The 18519-nt window shown below is 38.4% G+C and overlaps 3 protein-coding genes and 1 pseudogene across 4 annotated transcripts in view; 3 read left to right on the plus strand and 1 right to left on the minus strand.

Moving 5' to 3' along the window:
* LOC149105821 (lipid droplet-associated hydrolase pseudogene) overlaps positions 1-18519 on the plus strand; it is an 80438-nt pseudogene that overhangs the window by 13874 nt on the left and 48045 nt on the right. The gene's annotated exons all lie outside the window — the stretch shown is intronic.
* The window catches only part of LOC149105822 (uncharacterized), a 71919-nt gene that overhangs the window by 9113 nt on the left and 44287 nt on the right, over positions 1-18519 (plus strand). The window contains exons 15-16 of the mRNA XM_089271545.1: positions 195-317; positions 522-656. Coding sequence (XP_089127671.1) covers positions 195-317; positions 522-656 — 258 coding nt within the window. The remainder of the gene's footprint in view (positions 1-194; positions 318-521; positions 657-18519) is intronic.
* LOC149105823 (uncharacterized) lies at positions 14112-16221 on the plus strand. The gene is made up of 2 exons (XM_089271528.1): positions 14112-14359; positions 14525-16221. Exons 1-2 carry the CDS (start codon positions 14138-14140, stop codon positions 15602-15604), a joined length of 1302 nt encoding a protein of 433 aa, XP_089127654.1. The 5' UTR covers positions 14112-14137; the 3' UTR covers positions 15605-16221.
* Positions 16147-18204, minus strand: LOC149105824 (uncharacterized). Its single transcript, XM_089271527.1, has 2 exons — positions 17846-18204; positions 16147-17477 (listed from the first exon to the last, which is right to left on the minus strand). Exons 1-2 carry the CDS (start codon positions 17965-17967, stop codon positions 16238-16240), a joined length of 1362 nt encoding a protein of 453 aa, XP_089127653.1. The 5' UTR covers positions 17968-18204; the 3' UTR covers positions 16147-16237.

Below are 18519 nucleotides of genomic sequence, written 5' to 3' on the forward strand. Positions count from 1 at the left end.
TGTTTAAAAGCAGAGCATCAGTCAGAGAGTGTGGAAAGTAAAATAAATCTATCATGTTCATTAAAAGATACTGTGCTTACCGTAAACTTTCGACGGACTGTCCTCAAGCTGTTTGCTTCTTTGGTGAAATGGTCAGACTAACGTTAACGATAACTCAACGTTTACCCATATTTACTCCTTTAATCTTGTTTCAGACATAGACGAGTGCTCTTCAAACTCTCATAGCTGTGATGTGAATGCTGTTTGTAACAATACTCGTGGATCTTACACTTGCGCATGTAAACTTGGATATTCAGGCGATGGCAAAAATTGTACTGGTAAGTTATTTTCACTTAACAAGAAATGCAAAATAACAACAACATAGCGAAATGAGTTTACACGTACTATCAAATTTATCATAAAGTACTAATATCAATGCCAACAACAAGTCCTTACTTGAGAACAAAAAGTGCTTTTTGGTGAACATGTAGAACATAATTTATGTTTGTTTACTAACTTTGCCGTGTTTCTCATTACGCCAGTCATCGATGAGTGCGTCAGCGGCGCACACGACTGCCACCGTTTAGCTACATGTACAAACACCGTAGGATCCTACACATGTACGTGTAACCAACCTTACACAGGAGATGGGAAAACTTGCAAGTACTCTGCGCCAGGTGAGTATTTCATGCTAATTGTGCTTCAATTCAGGCTGAAGAAGTTAGAATTAAGCTCAAGTTGTCCAGCAGATATGATGTCAAAAATTAAAACAAACAAAAACCGTGAGAATTTGTCTTAATTACAAACACCTTTCTTCTGTGAAATGCTTCGAGCAAAAGCAATTCGCCAAAACTACTTCGTGAATGGTGCATCTTAGCGGTCAGTAGTGTAACCCTCGGACCGTTCAGCGACCAATCAGAATTCTCCTTTCCATCTTTGATCAGTTTGCCATATTGCAAGGACTGTTATTGTTGGAAATAAAAAAAAGGACACGACTCAGTAATGTTGTTTGCTATCTCCTCGCTACTACAGATACGCTTTGACATTAACATAACCACACTTAGAAAGGACAGGGGTGGGGTGTGGAGCTGAAACCGCCTACGTGGACTTTAACCATGAAAGGCTTTTCTTTCAAAATTTAAAAATTTAAAAAAGCTGTCAAATTTCGTGACTTTATCTGCCGCTGGTTTTTCCATTGAGAATTTTGACGTCGGCGCTGAGCATTGGTAATGATATTACGTTTTTCTGATAAATATCATACGAATATTTTCCTGTTCAGGATTTTAAATCATCTATTAAGAGTATTGATCACTGCGACCCAAAATTTAAAACAAGATATTCCAGGAAAAAAAAAAAAAAATGAAGTTGCACGGTGGAATATAACCACCACATATAAAATATCTTTCCGAAAAAACAGTGCATCCAGTTTAATTAGCGTCACATTTAGGGTCCAAGCAATGATGGTCATCTTATAACTGGTGAAGATGGCAGTGTTATTTATTCTTAGCAAAACCAACTTTCAACATAGTCCACCAAAACAAGTGCTAAGTACAAAGTTGATCCAAAGAACGTTCTTATACGTTATTTTTGCAGCGAGTCTTAAATATTCCAGGATTGTAGGAAACAGCCAGAATTTTTTGACATGGCTGGATAAATGGTTGAAGCCTGTGACTCGCCAATCCTCTTACTGGAATCGCTGTTACCAGGCAACCGTAAATGGCTGGTTTTCCTATACCTTCCATTCAAACTGTGACGGCAAAGGTCCAACTGTCACAATCATCCGTGTTGGAAAATATATTTTTGGAGGATACACAAGTGTCTCATGGACCAGTAAGTGACATGATCAATTTCATCTTATCACAGGCCACCCAAGCTCAACCTGTGAGTCAGCCATGATCATATTTCGCAATAGCGGTCACGGAGAAATATGGGAAAAGAGTTTAAAAAGAATTTAAAAAAAGGAATATTTACAATATGGTTTGGGATAGTTAAGTGCTAGAAAATTCTTAACGAAATGCCTTATATTACTTCCATGGTGTATTAAAATATTACTTGCTGTGTTTACGCGCCTCTTTTCTGATTCGTGACGGTTTTAGGGAGATATCGGAAGGTAAGAACTTTATAGAAGCGGTACAATGGCTTCGAATCATTAAGCAAGGAAACCAAAAAGGTTAATACCAAAGAAAGGCAAATAAGTCAATGATACTAAGAATTTTCTGGATAACCCATCGAGCTTAACAGGCCGATAGAAACACTTGCATTTTTATATGGCATGGCGTGCCTGGCTAACTGACAGGGCGTGGAAATCATGTTCAGTCTGAAGAGGGGCAGCTGTTTCCAATCTCGCATCGGGCTTGCTTACCCTAGAATTGAAATTATTAAAAACTCAGGAGACCTTTAACATACAGAAACCAGAGAACTTAAGATTAACACTACAAGAAATAATGCTGAGCTACGAATAATAGTAAAATTTTGTGAACAAATCACATTAACGTTGTAATTCTACATTAAGAAACTGTCTTAAGTGTCAGTAATTAATGAATAAATGAATGAATGAATGAATGAATGAATGCTTTCTTTAACGTGGATATACGCATAGCTTGAGAGCTAGTTTCTTCTTCTTCCTGGGCGACTCACCTCCTTCAATTCTGAAGATTCTAGTGAGCGTATAAATAAAAAACTACAAATTAAAATAAGGCTAAAATGTTATGATAAAAACTAAATAATAATAATAATAATAGCAATAATGATGATAATAATAATAATAATAAAGTCAAAGTCAACGTCGTTTGGTTTGGCCTTGGTCAGGCGGCAGGCTTTTCTTGAAGGCCGTCAAGTTTGGTGCATTTACTGTTTCATTGGCCAGGCTGTTCCACTCTCGTATCGTCCTCGGGAAAAACGAGTACATGTGGTAGTCCGTCTTTGAGCGGGGAATTTTGTACGCATCTGAATTTACGTGCCGTGATCTCTTTTGAAGTGGAGTCATGAACTCTTGTGCGTCCATGGCTATCAAGCCTTTATGAATTTTATACATCATGCAGAGTCTAATAGTATTCCACCTAATAACTAATGAGAACCTAACAACTAAGCAACGCTAATATCACAATTCATCTGATAAAAATCACAAATTAATAATTTATAGTAAACATACATAGTAAACATCAATGTATAGTAAACATCCTCAACGTTGTTTTCATCGTTTATTCAAATTAGGCTCCAGTTGTTCATTTCACTACGATTCAGCAGCCTTTCTCTTCTCGTTGGTTAACAAGCCTGGTTGGCCGCCACTAAAGCTAGATCAAACAGGAAAGTATAGTTCCTACAGATATTCCATCTACCGCTGCTCTTCCTATGGACCAACATTTGGAAACGGGTGCGATATTTACATTGCCAACAACGCTGCATCAAACACCAACTCATACTCAGACCTTGGACACACCTACAGCCCGCCAGCTGGCAACAGCTATGGATCCTCCTTCACACAATCATTCCTGGCGGGTAGTTACAAGTTCCGACCTGACGAAGTCGAAGTCTTCTATGAAACTACCTGAAGAAATCGCGGAGCTTGCAGTCTTAGTTTTACACACCCTGTTCAGAACAGCTAAACCTTTGCAATTATACAAGTATAGATAGCAACTGTTGGTAAATTATAGAAGCGCAATATAATCAGAAAATTTCAATATCGCCGATGATATCTCAATCAATAGGTTAGTACAAAATCGAGTAGTCACGTATCCTTAGTCGAAGATAAACAGTTTACTTTGAGCGGCTTACTTGTTTGGTAATTGCCATTAAAGCATGGTTTCATGGCTCCGTGTTATAACAAGCTATAACGTTAGCCGAGCTACTGACTTCTGCGAGAACTGAATTTCCTTTGAGACTTTCCCCTCAGTCACAGTAACACGGTGATAGCAGTAATGTTTCTCGTTAGAATTTCTTACTCTATGTTTTAATTAATACCTTTATTGTTTATCCACCAATCGAATAAAAGTAGATAACGTGTGTGTGTCCAGAGCAAGACCTTAGCCGCCGAATGAAAAAATTTAACGTTTAACTGACTAAACTGAATTCGAAAGTTTTGCTTGATAAATCCGCTGACATCTTGATAAAATTTGGGCATCAGTCTTTCTGGTTTCACAAATTATAGTATGTAGTTGCTGAACTACATGCGGCTCAGTAAAAAAAATGAACAAGGTAGTAGTTTATAGTCACGCTATAACTTGTACACGCGCTGAACCGTGAAATTATCCTTTAAGAAGGAGAATCTTGATGCTGAGTTTCAATTGATTGAATTCCACGAGCATCATACCAGGATAAGTTGCAAGTTACAGGATTTCAGCTGGTTTTGATTTCTTATTTTATTCAAGTAAAGGATTTAGAAAAAGGATATTGAGAAAGTATGATAGAGTATGCATTTTTTTGTTTTTTTTTTGTTTGTAGTAATTATGAATTGCCTTTCAGTGAGAGTGCCAACGTAGAAAATAAATACGTGTCAGGCACACCGTTATAAAAGCTTGGAACAATAAAATAGAGCAGGGTGAAAATAACGCGTTGTTTTGTGTTTGTGTTCGTTCTTATCTAGGCGAAAAGAAATCTTTTTTATCACTGTTATTGAGAATTGTCAACGTCTAATTGCCTCTGCTAAACCTGCCTTTAGGGAAATCATGGTAGTCGTATCTAATTGCCTCTGTGAAACCCGCCTTTAGGGAAATCGTAGTAGTTGTATTTAAAGTTTGCAATGAAGTCTTGAACTTGTTTCGGTACAACATATGGAAACAACTCTTCAGACGGTGATCAGAGTGATCACTGTGCCAACAATCGCTGAGATAGACCTCAATTCTATCTCAGCGATCGTAGCGCGACGGTTGACCATGTAATTTATCACCAAGTGTCCTTAACTTTTATAGCAAGTAAAAGTTTAAAACTTTCTTTTATTTTAACTTTTGCATCAAAACTTGCTTACGACTTGACAACGATTTCAAATTGACTCATTTTGCTCTCGACGTCGTGCGTCAGAAATTTAAAGCTGTTAAGAAATGAAAGTGATGTTAACAACTACCACAAAAGGCTTTTCTTGGAGTCATGACACTCAACTTTGGACACTGTCGCCTTCCACGGGAGGAAACCGCTCGTACGAGCTTACTTGCCGTCGATTTAAAAACAAACAACAACAACAACAACAACAACAACAACAATAAAACGATCCACAGCAAGCGGGGTCACAGCACGAGCAATGACGAACAGAAGACAACGAAAATTCAGTAAAGAAAAGCAACCGGATCTTGTTACAAAAGACCTTGGAGAAATATAAATAGCCTGCATGAACAGTTCGCCCGGGCAGGAGTGCTCACCGGAGCCTATATACAAAATATCCGCTCCGCAGGGCTTAGTGCGCTGGCTGGGATTCTTAAGCTTTGGCATGGAACTTGCTGGGAAGCCCGCTTCAAAACAATTGCTTGCTTACTGGTTTATACTCGGAAGCTTATCCTAGCTGGAAAATGCTCATTTTTGGCATGAATCTAGCTGGTAAATTTTAATGTGAGGTTTTCCCTGGTAGACTAGCTCCATTAACTGTCGCCACTCTGGAAAATTAGCCCCAGGAAATTAGCATGCACTCATCAACCGAAGGCATTTCGCGAGAAGAATGGACTCAGGGTGCCGCCTAGTGATATGATCACTTAGGATTCGTCTATCCAGGCATGCGCTGTGTCATATTACACAGCAGTTATATGACCCCTGTGTGACAGCTGAGCCGTCGACTTTGAAAGCGTAAACGTTGCTATTGCAGGCACGGTCACGTCCCAGCCAAAGCTTTTGGCTACAGCGCTCTACAGAGTCGGGAACGGTTTCTTAATAAGAGAGTTGATTTTATTTCAATAAGGTAAGTTTCCTATGCTTTCTCTTGTCTGTTAGCTGTGTAGTTTCAGACCTACTCTACTATTCTGTATTTGCCGTTATTGTTCTGACCAAGTTGGATAACAATTAATTTTATGTGCTTTATCCCCGGGCATTATCTTCTTGGTGTGCTTTCCGTTTAGACAACCAGATCTTCTTTGTTGTTTAACACATGTCGAAAATTCTTGATTTACTTATTCAGATGTTTACAATTTTGTTTCAGCAATCGTCAGAATCGTTTCGTGTAACGCAGCTAAAGACCATTTACTGAGGTATGTCAGTCTTGTGAGCTGTTGTATGTCTTTCGTGCAATAGTACCGGGAATAGTATCGTCTTTGACAAATGCTTATGCGCGCCGTCTACTTTAGATGTAACATGTTTACTTGTATAGCTAGTAAGCTTATATACACTTAGTATTTAAATTTAAATCAAATTCTAGGCACAAGTATTCTCATCATATCGCGAACATTTCATCTGAGTGTGTGCTTACCATACATCGACAGACAGACAGAAATTTAAGCAAAAGTCGCGGATTGTAGTTGTTTTGTCTTTCGCTATATCGTTTTTGGGCTATTGATACTGTTATATTTATGATACTGCTATATTTATGGAAAATGGAACAGTTCGTTCTGCTCGGAATTTTTAGAATAATGGTAATGTGGCAGAAACTTTAAGAGAACGAAATCTTATTATCTGAACTTATGAGCTGTTGTTTCCTTTGATTTTACACTTCTTCCGAAAAGATATTCCACCGTTCCCTTGGGTGTCCTTGATGTTTTGCTACGAAATTTACGTCTTGAAGTCTCAAGGGTGGAATTCTGTGAGCGACTTTCGTGCTTCATTTCTATGATTTCCAATCAGGTTATTCTTAGTTTAATAGCGCGCGCGAATATACGTATGTATATTTTATTTGTATGAGTTCGGCTTGAACGCGTCCCAAGCAAGGAGACAAACAAGGTTTTATACGTAGCTTAACATTCCGTTGTTTCTACATTCACAAAGCTTGTTTTAAGAAAAAGGTAACTTGGATTTCCAGGGTTACAAACGATGCAATTTTTTCGCGTTTGTATTTTCGTGCAATTTTGACGCAAATCCCGAAAGAACTGTATCGCGATGCAAAGCAGCGAAATTTTATCGCGTGTGCCATAGTTTCTTCAGCGGCGCGTGACGCCAGAAAAACAGTTCATTTTTTTAAGGCTTGCCAGAAGTCGACTCTTTCTTGAAGCGGAACAAGTGCAACTGCGAGAAGTCTTCTCGTTCCGCCAACACGCACGAGTTGAAATTTAATTTATTTAACATTGGCGCGAAAATATGGTTGCCCACCGATGACCAGATATGATGACCTTGCCTCGAAAAAACACTCTCTCAGGCCACTCCTTCCTAAATAACTGAAGCATGTTTGATTAACATGATACCGGGTTAACTTTCATACTAGTACGAACGAAGGGCGCTAAAAAATGCCCAAATTTTGAATTAGGGTAGGTGCTGTGGTCTAGCAAATGTTTATGAAACATATGGGTCGACTTGAGATGAAGATGAAGTTAAGATGAAGAAAAAAAAAAAATACTTTTAGCCTTCGAAAAGGCTCCCGGCGAGGACAGAAAAAAAATTTGGCGAGCGCGAAACAGAATAATTCGGAGAGTGAAGCGATCGGGGCGGGACAGGGTAGCCTGTAGACTTATATTTTTGATGTGCCTATCCGCCGTTTGTGTTAAGCCTGCAACAAATCAATCAATGAGGTAATTAGACCTGTCAAGAAGCTACATTTTCTGTACTGGCAAACAGATCTAATCGACTTAATCATTCAGCCAGGCCCGGCGTAAGTAACATGTTCACGGAACATTTCAAATTTTGTCCTTCCAGAGCCAATATTTAGAGAGCTTAAAACATATTTTGCAATACCGAAGTGAGCCTAAAGAAATTATTAGCAAATGATAGAGGTGTCGAACTCTGCTAAGCGACATGTAGATAACAGCGGAAAGTCCGGAAACCACGCCCTTGACCACTTGGGAAAAGTTTTCATCTTCGCCGGCTAAAAAACCACAAAAATTTGAAACCGCAACGGGAAAGGAAAACTTTTAGACAGAAACGGAGGGTCGCACTAGTGGGAGATAATTGTCAGTACCAAATTTCAAATTTATTTGCTTGGCAATGTCATCCCAAACTTTGCGGGCTTGACTGCTGTTGATGCGATCGAAATTCTCGGCTCACAGGTTGAATAGCATTTTTTCTTCGTCATCTGACCATCTTACATAAGATCGTTTTCCAGTATCTACTGGTTCAGGATCAGGAGACGATTGGGAAGACGAAGATGACGACGTTTGTGAAGCGCTTGCTTGCATGGACCTCGTCGGTAGAGCGCTTTCCTGCGCAATGCTCGCATGTGAAGTGCTCGGTTGCGTTCCCCTTCCAGTCATATCATTGTAGACGGGAGCATACTGCGGGTATTCCATGCTGTCGCCGTAAAAAGCTTGAAAACCTCGTTTTTCATGTTACGCTGACAAGCGTTCACAGTTACCGCTGTGATTCCCATTGTTTGGCTCGACTTTTCGAAAATCTGCCTGCCCCACCCAAGCACTACGGCGTCTTTGATGTTTTGCCGATCCGCAAAGTTTTTGCCAAAGCGAAAAACCTGCGGTCGCTCTAGGCAAAGGCCCGCGATGACAGATTTCCACCGCAAAGTAAACAAATTCTGGCAAAGATTTCCCAAGTGCGACCCATACCTATAGCACAGCCAGACGGCTCCACTCTACTTAAAATTCCTCCTCATAACAGAGCATTTTGTTCTTGTTAAGCAGCACAATCAGTAACAAACTTGCTATTAATTGCCCTTAAAATAAAGACGTTTTGATCGTAATATCAGTCTCAATGCGTTTACGTAATTTCAATGTGGTGTTCTATAAAAAAGGCTTTACAGAAAAAGAGACTCTAGCTTTCCATATTTTGCGACTCCGTTTCAACTGGCCTCTTTGGACCATTCTTTGTTTCTGTAGGGAATCATGAAATGATACCGCCTCGAACAATCGCGGTGTTGAAGGAAACATGAGAGGCACACCATTGGCTACCGAGCTCACAGTTCACAGCACGAGGAAAAGGGTTTGCAAAAATTAATGAGCTAGTTACTTCTAACCATATCTTTGTTAACTAATAGAGAAAAAAACGTTTGTGAACTATTTAGTGGTTGTTTAATGCTTAAAGACCACATGCTGAATGGTATACAGGAAGTGAGTTAACCGCTTTCTCACTAACCGAAAGTGTTCCGTGACAGAGCCTCCCAACAAAAATTAAGTTACCTCTTTAACGGCTCATCGTAAGCTAATTTTAAGTGATCTCGTTGGAGGCTTCAACAAATGGAAGGTTGTGCCGCGAAAGTATTTGTTATCTCTGAAGGGAGGTTTGGAAACACCAAAAGATTATTTTACTTGTAGACGACTGCTGGTAATTTTCCCAAATTATCCCAGAATCCTGATGTCTTTTCGAGAAATTCGGAGGCATTTCCACTTAGTCCCAACACGGTTATGAACAAGTGTTTGATCTCAAAAGACTTTCCTAAACTGGCGAAAACACGTCAGCTAATTAGGAGAAAAGTGTTGTCTGTCAAAATGCAATAAAGTAAGCTTAATGGAGATAAATTTTGCTTGAAACATGTAAACCTAACTTAATATTTAGAGAAGTGTTTGCGATTTCGCAAGGGAGTCCAAACTTCTTCTGAACATCTTAACTTAATTTAGAGAAGTAATGGTGATCTCGCAAGGGATTCCAAAACTTCGTAACATCTTAACTTACTTTAGAAAAGTGTTTGTGATCTCGCAAGGGATTCCAAAACTTCTTCTAAACATCTTAACTTATTTTAGAAAAGTGTTTGTGATCTCGCAAGGGATTCCAAAACTTCGTAACATCTTAACTTACTTTAGAAAAGTGTTTGTGATCTCGTAAGGGATTCCAAAACTTCTTCTAAACATCTTAACTTATTTCAGAGAAGTGTTTGTGATCTCGCAAGGGATTCCAAAACTTCTTCCGAACATCTTAACTTACTTTAGAGAAGTGTTTGTGATCTCGCAAGAGATTCCAAAACTTCGTAACATCTTAACTTACTTTAGAAAAGTGTTTGTGATCTCGCAAGGGATTCCAAAACTTCTTCTAAACATCTTAACTTATTTTAGAGAAGTGTTTGTGATCTCGCAAGGGATTCCAAAACTTCGTAACATCTTAACTTACTTTAGAAAAGTGTTTGTGATCTCGCAAGGGATTCCAAAACTTCTTCTAAACATCTTAACTTATTTAAGAGAAGTGTTTGTGATCTCGCAAGGGATTCCAAAACTTCGTAACATCTTAACTTACTTTAGAAAAGTGTTTGTGATCTCGCAAGGGATTCCAAAACTTCTTCTACACATCTTAACTTATTTTAGAGAAGTGTTTGTGATCTCGCAAGGGATTCCAAAACTTCTTCTAAACATCTTAACTTATTTTAGAGAAGTGTTTGTGATCTCGCAAGGGATTCCAAAACTTCGTAACATCTTTACTTACTTTAGAAAAGTGTTTGTGATCTCGCAAAGGATTCCAAAACTTCTTCTAAACATCTTAACTTATTTTAGAGAAGTGTTTGTGATCTCGCAAGGGATTCCAAAACTTCGTAACATCTTTACTTACTTTAGAAAAGTGTTTGTGATCTCGCAAGGGATTCCAAAACTTCTTCTAAACATCTTAACTTTTTTTAGAGAAGTGTTTGTGATCTCGCAAGGGATTCCAAAACTTCGTAACATCTTTACTTACTTTAGAAAAGTGTTTGTGATCTCGCAAGGGATTCCAAAACTTCTTCTAAACATCTTAACTTATTTTAGAGAAGTGTTTGTGATCTCGCAAGGGATTCTAAAACTGCGTAACATCTTAACTTACTTTAGAAAAGTGTTTGTGATCTCGCAAGAGATTCCTAATCTTCTTCTGAACATCTCAACTTATTTTAGAGAAGTGTTTTTGATCTCACAAGGGATTCCAAAACTTCGTAACATCTTAACTTACTTTATAAAATTGTGATCTCGCAAGGGATTCCAAAACTTCTTTTGAACATCTTAACTTATATTAGAGAAGTGTTTGTGATCTCGCAAGGGATTCCAAAACTCCTTCAGTTTATTTAACTAGATGAATGCTGTAACAAGGCTTTCGAAATCTGCAGAAAAAAAAAAAGAAATTCACTACCTATACTAAGAGAAATACTTCAAAACTCTCTTTGGTTCTCCTGAAGGTTCCTTGAACATCGTAGTTTGTTATTCAACTGTATGAGTGTTTTTTAATTTATGAAAGTTTCCTAATCATTGAAGGGTTTACAAAGATTTTACTTAGAAGAAGTGCAGTTACATATAGGTTATTTTAAACAATTATACCCATTTACGTGAAGTGTTATTATTTACGACTGTTCTTCGCGATTGTATTTTATTGTGTTCACATGATGTAAGTTTCTCCGCAGGTTCTAGAGTGGAACGTGGAGTACTTTGTTGGTGTTTTGCTGAACAAAGTGCATTTCAGGTATGATATAGGCTTTCCTGCAATTTGAAAAGGGAAAAAAAGGGCCTCGCGTCCATATAGAGGTGTTTTTTTAACAGTTAGACACGAGTTTTTTTATGAAGGAAAGAGTGTTTTTTTTTAGTTTTATTAGGCAATTTCAAAGATAAAGGTACAAAACTGTCAATTTTTCCTTTTGAAGGTCAAAAAAGTCAATACCATTTTTCAAGATAAAGATCAACGCGCGCATGCTAAATGTTGTTCCTTTCCTTTTTACACAGGTTGAAACAGAGAGTTGACTGTGAGACCATTTTGCGTCAACACTGTAATTCAGGTAGGTAATTCACCTCATATAATAACGTTAAGGACTGCAAAAAGATTCTAAGGAAAGCTCTTTTTAACAGCTCAGTCTCACGAAAATAAGTAGACATATGGTCAGCTGCATATTACTAATTTCTGGTAGAAATGCTAGCGTCGGACGTGGTGATGGTTGTTGAGCATCTGACATAAGCAGTTAGAAGAAGTGTTATGCAAATGAAACTGGAATTATGCAGTTTACAGGCTTCGAGGTCAAGATAGTGCCTTCCTGGCAAACGTTTTGTTTAGTAAAGCATATTAAATAATTAGTAGCGTTTAAATCAGATATAATTAATCAGTAGCAAGATTCAGTTTTCTGTCAGAAACTCGAAAGCCTCCAGTAGAAAAGATCCAATGCAAAAATAGCAGCCTAAATGTATGTCGCCCAGAAGAAACACTTCCCTAAAGGAATTAAAACTATTTACCTTGAAGATTAGGACAAAATAAATCACTGTGTCGAGTTTTAAGGCTATCTTCTTCTCTAATTGGAGATCACTGCCAATTACATATACGTTATCAAAAAAATGAAAACGAGGCTATGTAGGCCAGAGTCGTTTTATTCCCTTATAATCCGTTAAATAAGTCTCTACTTTGTAACCTTTAAACCAAAAAACGCCAAAGCGTTTTTAGTATTTTGTTCCATTTGCTTTTTTAGTGTGATCACGTTATAAGAAACGTGACCAGACAACAGAAGGCATTGGTAGCCATTTTTGCATGTGGTCAGTTAGAAAAATAGATCGTTAGATGATGTTGTAGCTTCCTAGAGGGACGCTGTTTCGGGCAAGAATGCACTTTCTTTAGTACATCTGCTAACGAGGATTAGGATGTTTTGGATTATAGATTCTGGGTACGATTTCTCACAAGTGCCGCCAACACTTGACTCGGAGCTGCAGTTGGGATTATAAGAAGATATATGGTCTTTCATATATTCACTTGTACTTGGGACTATGGTTGAAGGGGCAGGCGCACCAGAGCAGTTTTGTTTTCTCACAGTTCTTTCAAAATTTGCAAACGAATGAACTATTAATATTGCTCTGGCCCGAGAATGAAAAATAGTTCAAAATGTCTGCTGGTTTTTCTCAATGTTGAGTTTTTCTATTTGTAGCTAGCAAGGGGTTATTAATACAGTCTGGATTATAGATTCTGAGGAACAGGTACGATTTCTCATAAGTGCCACCAATACTTAAAGATATACTCGGGGCTGTCAAAAAGTTATGTCGTTAAGTTTGAAGGGGGCAGGTACACCAGAGCAGTTTAAAAACTGGAATGTGTTAGCTCGAGGTTCATTTCCAGCCCTTGTTCCTCCCATTATGGACTGAGAGGAAAAATTCAATTACAATTTGTAAATTAGTAGAGCTAACTCTAAGTATTGAACAGATCCGAGCATAAAATCCACTATAGTGCATTTGAAATTATCTACCAATTTCAAAAGGTAACTAAAGCAGTCTGAACCTGGGTCCGTTGCGGTGTTGGTTTCCTAAAAACGCTGACAACCCTAAACAGCAGTTTTCATTTTCTAGGTATTGCTCATTTTATGGCAAAATAAATGGTTTCTATAGATTTTTTACAACAAACATCTAATTCTATTGGATTTTACTTTTTTTTAATGCATGCTACATCTCCATTGAAGCCTGTATACATTTGGAAGAAAAAATGCAATCTACTTTGCATTTTTCATTAACAGCTGAATGGAGCAATGAGTTCTTGTAGTCTTTGTGGCCTTGGACACAGTTCAATTATGATACATTCAGCGACAATTGTTTTGCGGACGGCTATAAATTACCGCTAGATGAATTATTGCATGGATGGAGAACTGTCCTAATCTTACTGCCATTCAATGATAATTGTAGTGTTTCCTTTTTGAGGTAAGTAAAATTTTTGTTTTTTCATGTTCACTAGTTAATTTAGTCATAATTGATTAATTAATTGATTAATTATAACTGAGTCAAATTAATTAATTGATTAATTAATTAGATTCAACGGAATTTTAATTTAATTAACTCAATTAATTAAATTAAAATTGAATTAAAAAAGTTATTTATACTCTTCCTGGCTGGCGCAAAAAGTAATGTAAAAATTGCTGGGAAAACCAGCGTTTCTTAAGTTGTGCTGGCTGGGAAAAAGCATCCCCTAAACGGTTCCTGGCTGGCAACTTCATTTAGCTATCTTCTACTAGCTGGCGGTGCGGAGCGGATATTATTTTCCCACGGTTGTTAATTATTAACTATTTATCTCTTATTCGATGTCAATTAATACTTTCGAGCAACAACAAGTCAATTTTAAAATTTTTCCCGTTGAGCACTCCTGCCCGGGCAGGATGTCGTGAGAAGAACTGCCTTAGCTTACCGGGAAATGCTCGAAGATTCTCTTTGCCCATAGAGTCCTAAAGCGATGACGTCACGTTACCATGACGCCGAAAAAGTCGGTTCTAAACAAACTCGTATTGCTTTTCAAAATGGCGACGCTTTCTATCGCGTCGTTGCTTTCCTATTTTTCAGACGAAAAGAAATCGATAAAGAAGGGAGAAAATCATTGTAAGTCTGATCATGTGGAGTCATTTAGTTATCACGAGGGAGTTTTACGCGGTGAAGTACACGCAAGTATGAAAAAGAAGGTTTATAAAGTCACGGTGAGTTACTCTTTCGAAAGTTGTTGGTTACGCTCAAGTACATGTATATATCACAGGTTGACTTTCGTTTACATAACGACGGCCAATGTGTAATCTTGCCACAACTTTTTTTCTTCTAAAAACTTGTTTGCCATACGAATAATCCTTGATTTTAAACAATTGCAGATTTACTTGGATGAACAACAAAACATAAAAACAACCGAATGCGAATGTCCAAGAGGAGCGTTTAAATGTAGTCACGCGGCCGCCCTTTTCATTCATGGGATTTACCATCTAAGCCGTACAGACGTGGAATGTCGGTGGAGAAAGAGAAAATCCAACACATCGCTCTCAAATCAAGCGGTTTCTGAACTGTTTCCTGCGCCAAAAGATTACTGTGCTTTGTCGAGGACGCTGACCCACGCCGATCGTTCCGCATTCTATGAAGATCTAAAGAAATATGGGAAGTTTACTGGACTTTGCTGGCTGCTCAGCCCTGAGCCCCCTGTCGTCAGCAAGCTGCCCATGCCTTCTATCGAGGAAATTATTTATTCTGACGAATTTCTTCGAGCTAGAGGAATTCAAGAGCAGTTGGATTGTTTGGTCCGCAGTTCCAAACTAGATGAAGAAAAAATCGTAAGGATTAGCGAGATAACAGTTGGCCAAAGAAACAACCCTGCTTGGCATATCGCAAGAAGGGGCCGACTTACCGCTAGTAACTTTGGCTCCGTCCTAAATGCGAAACGAATCACCCCCTCACTACTGAAACGTCTTCTCGGAGAATATGATTTGTCGGGAGTTAAAGCGATCCAGTGGGGAGTGGACAATGAAGAGGAAGCCATTAGAGCATTCACCCTCAAAACAGGGAAAACAGTAAAAGAAACTGGTATCTGGTTCGATTCTTCTGGAATCCTTGGGGCATCCCCAGATGGCATTGTTGATGACGAAACTGTTTTGGAAGCGAAGTGCCCGTACACAGAACGAAACGTTACAATAGAAGAGGCTTTGAAATCAAGAACATTTTGCCTTAAGAAAAGTGAAAGTGGGCGGGGTTATGCATTGAAGAAAGAGCATGTCTACTGGCACCAAGTACAGGGAGAAATGTACTTTTCACGTAGGAAGTTTTGTTATTTTGTTGTATGGACTACAAAAGATGTAGCTATTTTACTGATACAAAGGGACGACACATGGGTAGAAAACATTCTGCGCTTACTTCAATTTTACCATGACCATTTATTCCCAAAAGTAGTGGAAGGAGAATTGTAATTTCTTTAATTCCCCAAATCAGGAAGAGAAATTTTAACTTTGTAATTTCCAAAAGTAGTCAAAGGATAACTCATGTAATTTTTCATTCCCAAAATTAGTGGAAGGAGAGTATTGTGGTTGGTTGATACTTAGTCTTTAAAGCAAGCCAGCTAATATATCCATGAGTGATTTCGAGATAAACTTTTAAACATGAAAACATATTAGAATTCTATAATTGCACTGAAATTGCTTGATAGTATTTTCTTTCCATTAAGTTTTCCAAGAAAGAAAGTTGGGAGGTAGAGCTCCACTTATTTTCTTTGGGGAAGGGGGAGGTGGGGGATTTCCCCTTGTCATTTACCAAGCAATGATTAAGATCATTTTTCATAATTTCACAGATGATTGAAAATAGTATTTGAGTTTTCAGTGTAATGACTTCTTATGACAAAGCATTTAAGTAATAGAAGTTCTGTTCGAAGTAAGGCAACAGTGTTGTCTGTTGTATGGTCACTCTTAAAATATGTAGCATATGGGATGTGAGTAACATACCGGTAAATATCCAATTTATATTTGAGTTCAACATGACATTTGTAATTAAATGTTGTTTTAGCTTTGAAATATAATCTTACATTCACTTGTATGCTATGAACAAAACTATTCAAAAACCATATCTTCACATCCCTCCTTAATTAATGGGAATTGCAAATTTACAAGAGCAGCACACAACTGAAATAGTACATCAGCATAACAACGTAAGTAGGAGGGGATAAAACTCAAAATTCTAAAGTCTTTCAGCCGGGCATTGGCTCTTTCGACGTGGATCCGACACCTTGCTATAGCCTTTGTAGCCCTTGCCTCGCTTTCAGTGAAAGCTCCTTTGTTCAGAAATGGTGGTACATTAACTGAAACTCCATGGGGGACAATGTCCTGGATGAGAAATCCTTTGTCAGCAAGTATCATGTCCCCAGGGGTTAAGTGTTGGAGGAGGCCCGACTCCTGCACGATGGCTTTGTCTGAAATAGACCCCGGGAAAAGCTTACTTACATAGGTTATGACAGCATTTGGCGCAACACCAACAATGACTTTAAATGAATTCATTCCACGATAGGATGAGTATGTTGCATTTTGCTGACTCATCAGTCCAGGTGCTGCAACCTCGATATCAGTGCAGTCTATGACTATACGACAAGATCCATACTGACTAAAGGATGATGGCGCTGATAGTTTGCTTTTGTCTCGTGATGGAATTGATCTCATAATGTCTTTAAATAAAATTTCATGCAACACATGAATAAATGTTGTAACAATGTTAGCAATTGTAGCAACACTACAGTTAAATAGCTGGGCCAAGTGTAGGTTTGTGTAGTTCTGTTTGACTTTCATCAAACTAATAAAAATCTGGTCCTCAAAGGTGATAGATTCCACCTTCCAGCCCGCAAAATAGTTAATGGAATCTTTAAACCTCAAGGCATGTCTCACCACAATGTCAAAGACTTCTTTTGTTGGAAGCCCAGTTTCCATTCTAATAACATCTCCTGGAAGCTCTGTCACAGTGTAACACCTGTTCTTGTAGTGTAATCTATCCTCTAGATTCTTTAACTCTCTTTTTGCTAGGTCCAGTTCTGCCTCAAGGATAACCTCCTGTGTTGTTTTTGGTCTTAGTTCATTCTCCTTTTCAACAGATGGTGGTTCATTTCTTTGAGCCTGTTCTACCAACTCACTTAAAGTCTTCTCCTTGGGCACACTCTTCTTTTTCTTTGGAGGAGGTCCCCTTTGCTCAGCGAATAGTTTGTCTTTGTCCCGCTCAAAAATTTCTGGGCCATTCGACTTCTTGCCCTCTCTAAAATGACAGCTACACACCCTTGAGTGCTTGCCGGGCATTCTGTCTTCTCTCCTGTAGAAGTAAGATTAAGAAATCGCCATTTAGTTTGTGATCTGATGTGAGAATTACGTGATTATAATGTTTATACATACACATTTTACTAATGCGTAGTGAAAACAAATGCATGTTCCGTTCACAGTTATATTCAAGCTTTCTCAAGGTTCATAATACAAGGTAACGCAAAATGTACGAAAAATATCGTAATCAAAGCACTCACAAACTAAAATGATATATAAAAAAAACACTGCATGCGGTTGTTGAGACATTCGTCGCTTCTGCGGTACAACATTTCGAGTCGGTGAAAATCGCACATTCACTCAAAACTGCCGTATTTTATGTTGTATTCAAGCAGCAAGATAATGATGAATACCGTTACGAACCTTATCAGACGGATCCATCGTTTGTATTCGTCTTTTTCCTTTTCTGCGCTCGGAAATTTAAAGTATTTGCAAGTATGGCTCTCCGAAGAATGGTTGCACGACGGGGCAAAGCAGTAGACCATTTCCTTCCCTTTAGATCTATTTCCTATGACAAAGCGGTAATTTCGCAATAGCAATTGACCTTTTCACCCTCTGTCCTTCTTCGTGGCGTCTTTTGTTGCAAAACACAGGGTTATGAAGAGTTTTGACCTCCGGACAAAGCGATGACAAAGACTACGTGACCTACGCGCAAGAGATAATCCGAGTTGTTTAGAACCCAATATTTCAGCGCCATGGTAACGTGACGTCACACTTTAGGACTCTATTTAGTAACAGTTCAAAATTCAATTGAGACATAATAACCAAAAGCCTTATTCTTCGGTCTATGCTTTATCAGATCGCTGAACACGCGTTACAGCGAGCAAATGATTCCTCTAGTAAGTCGATCCCTTGTCACTTTGTTATCGAGGTTTCAATCAAGTTAAATTACATGTGTTCGTAAGCTAAACAACTCCTTAAACTATGCAGTCCGACGTCATAAAGTGCTTTCTTTTCTTTCACTGAGCTTCGAAAATATGTGTTCTATTTCTGGCTTTTAAAATAAGTAATGTCTTAAAAAATGTATCTCTACCACT

The sequence above is a fragment of the Orbicella faveolata genome, unplaced genomic scaffold (assembly GCF_042242905.1).
Source record: "Orbicella faveolata isolate gen_17 unplaced genomic scaffold, um_ofav_v1 contig_34, whole genome shotgun sequence".
Taxonomy (NCBI): Eukaryota; Metazoa; Cnidaria; class Anthozoa; order Scleractinia; family Merulinidae; genus Orbicella; species Orbicella faveolata.

Excerpts from the sequence above, each read along its gene's own strand:
- LOC149105823 (XM_089271528.1), top strand. The coding sequence starts at position 14,138 with ATGACGCCGAAAAAGTCGGTTCTAAACAAACTCGTATTGCTTTTCAAA. Across the intron at positions 14,360-14,524 it reads AGAAGGTTTATAAAGTCACG|ATTTACTTGGATGAACAACA; the intron begins GTGAGTTACTCT and ends AAACAATTGCAG.
- LOC149105824 (XM_089271527.1), bottom strand. The coding sequence starts at position 17,967 with ATGGTCTACTGCTTTGCCCCGTCGTGCAACCATTCTTCGGAGAGCCAT. Across the intron at positions 17,478-17,845 it reads CGATGGATCCGTCTGATAAG|GAGAGAAGACAGAATGCCCG; the intron begins GTTCGTAACGGT and ends TTACTTCTACAG.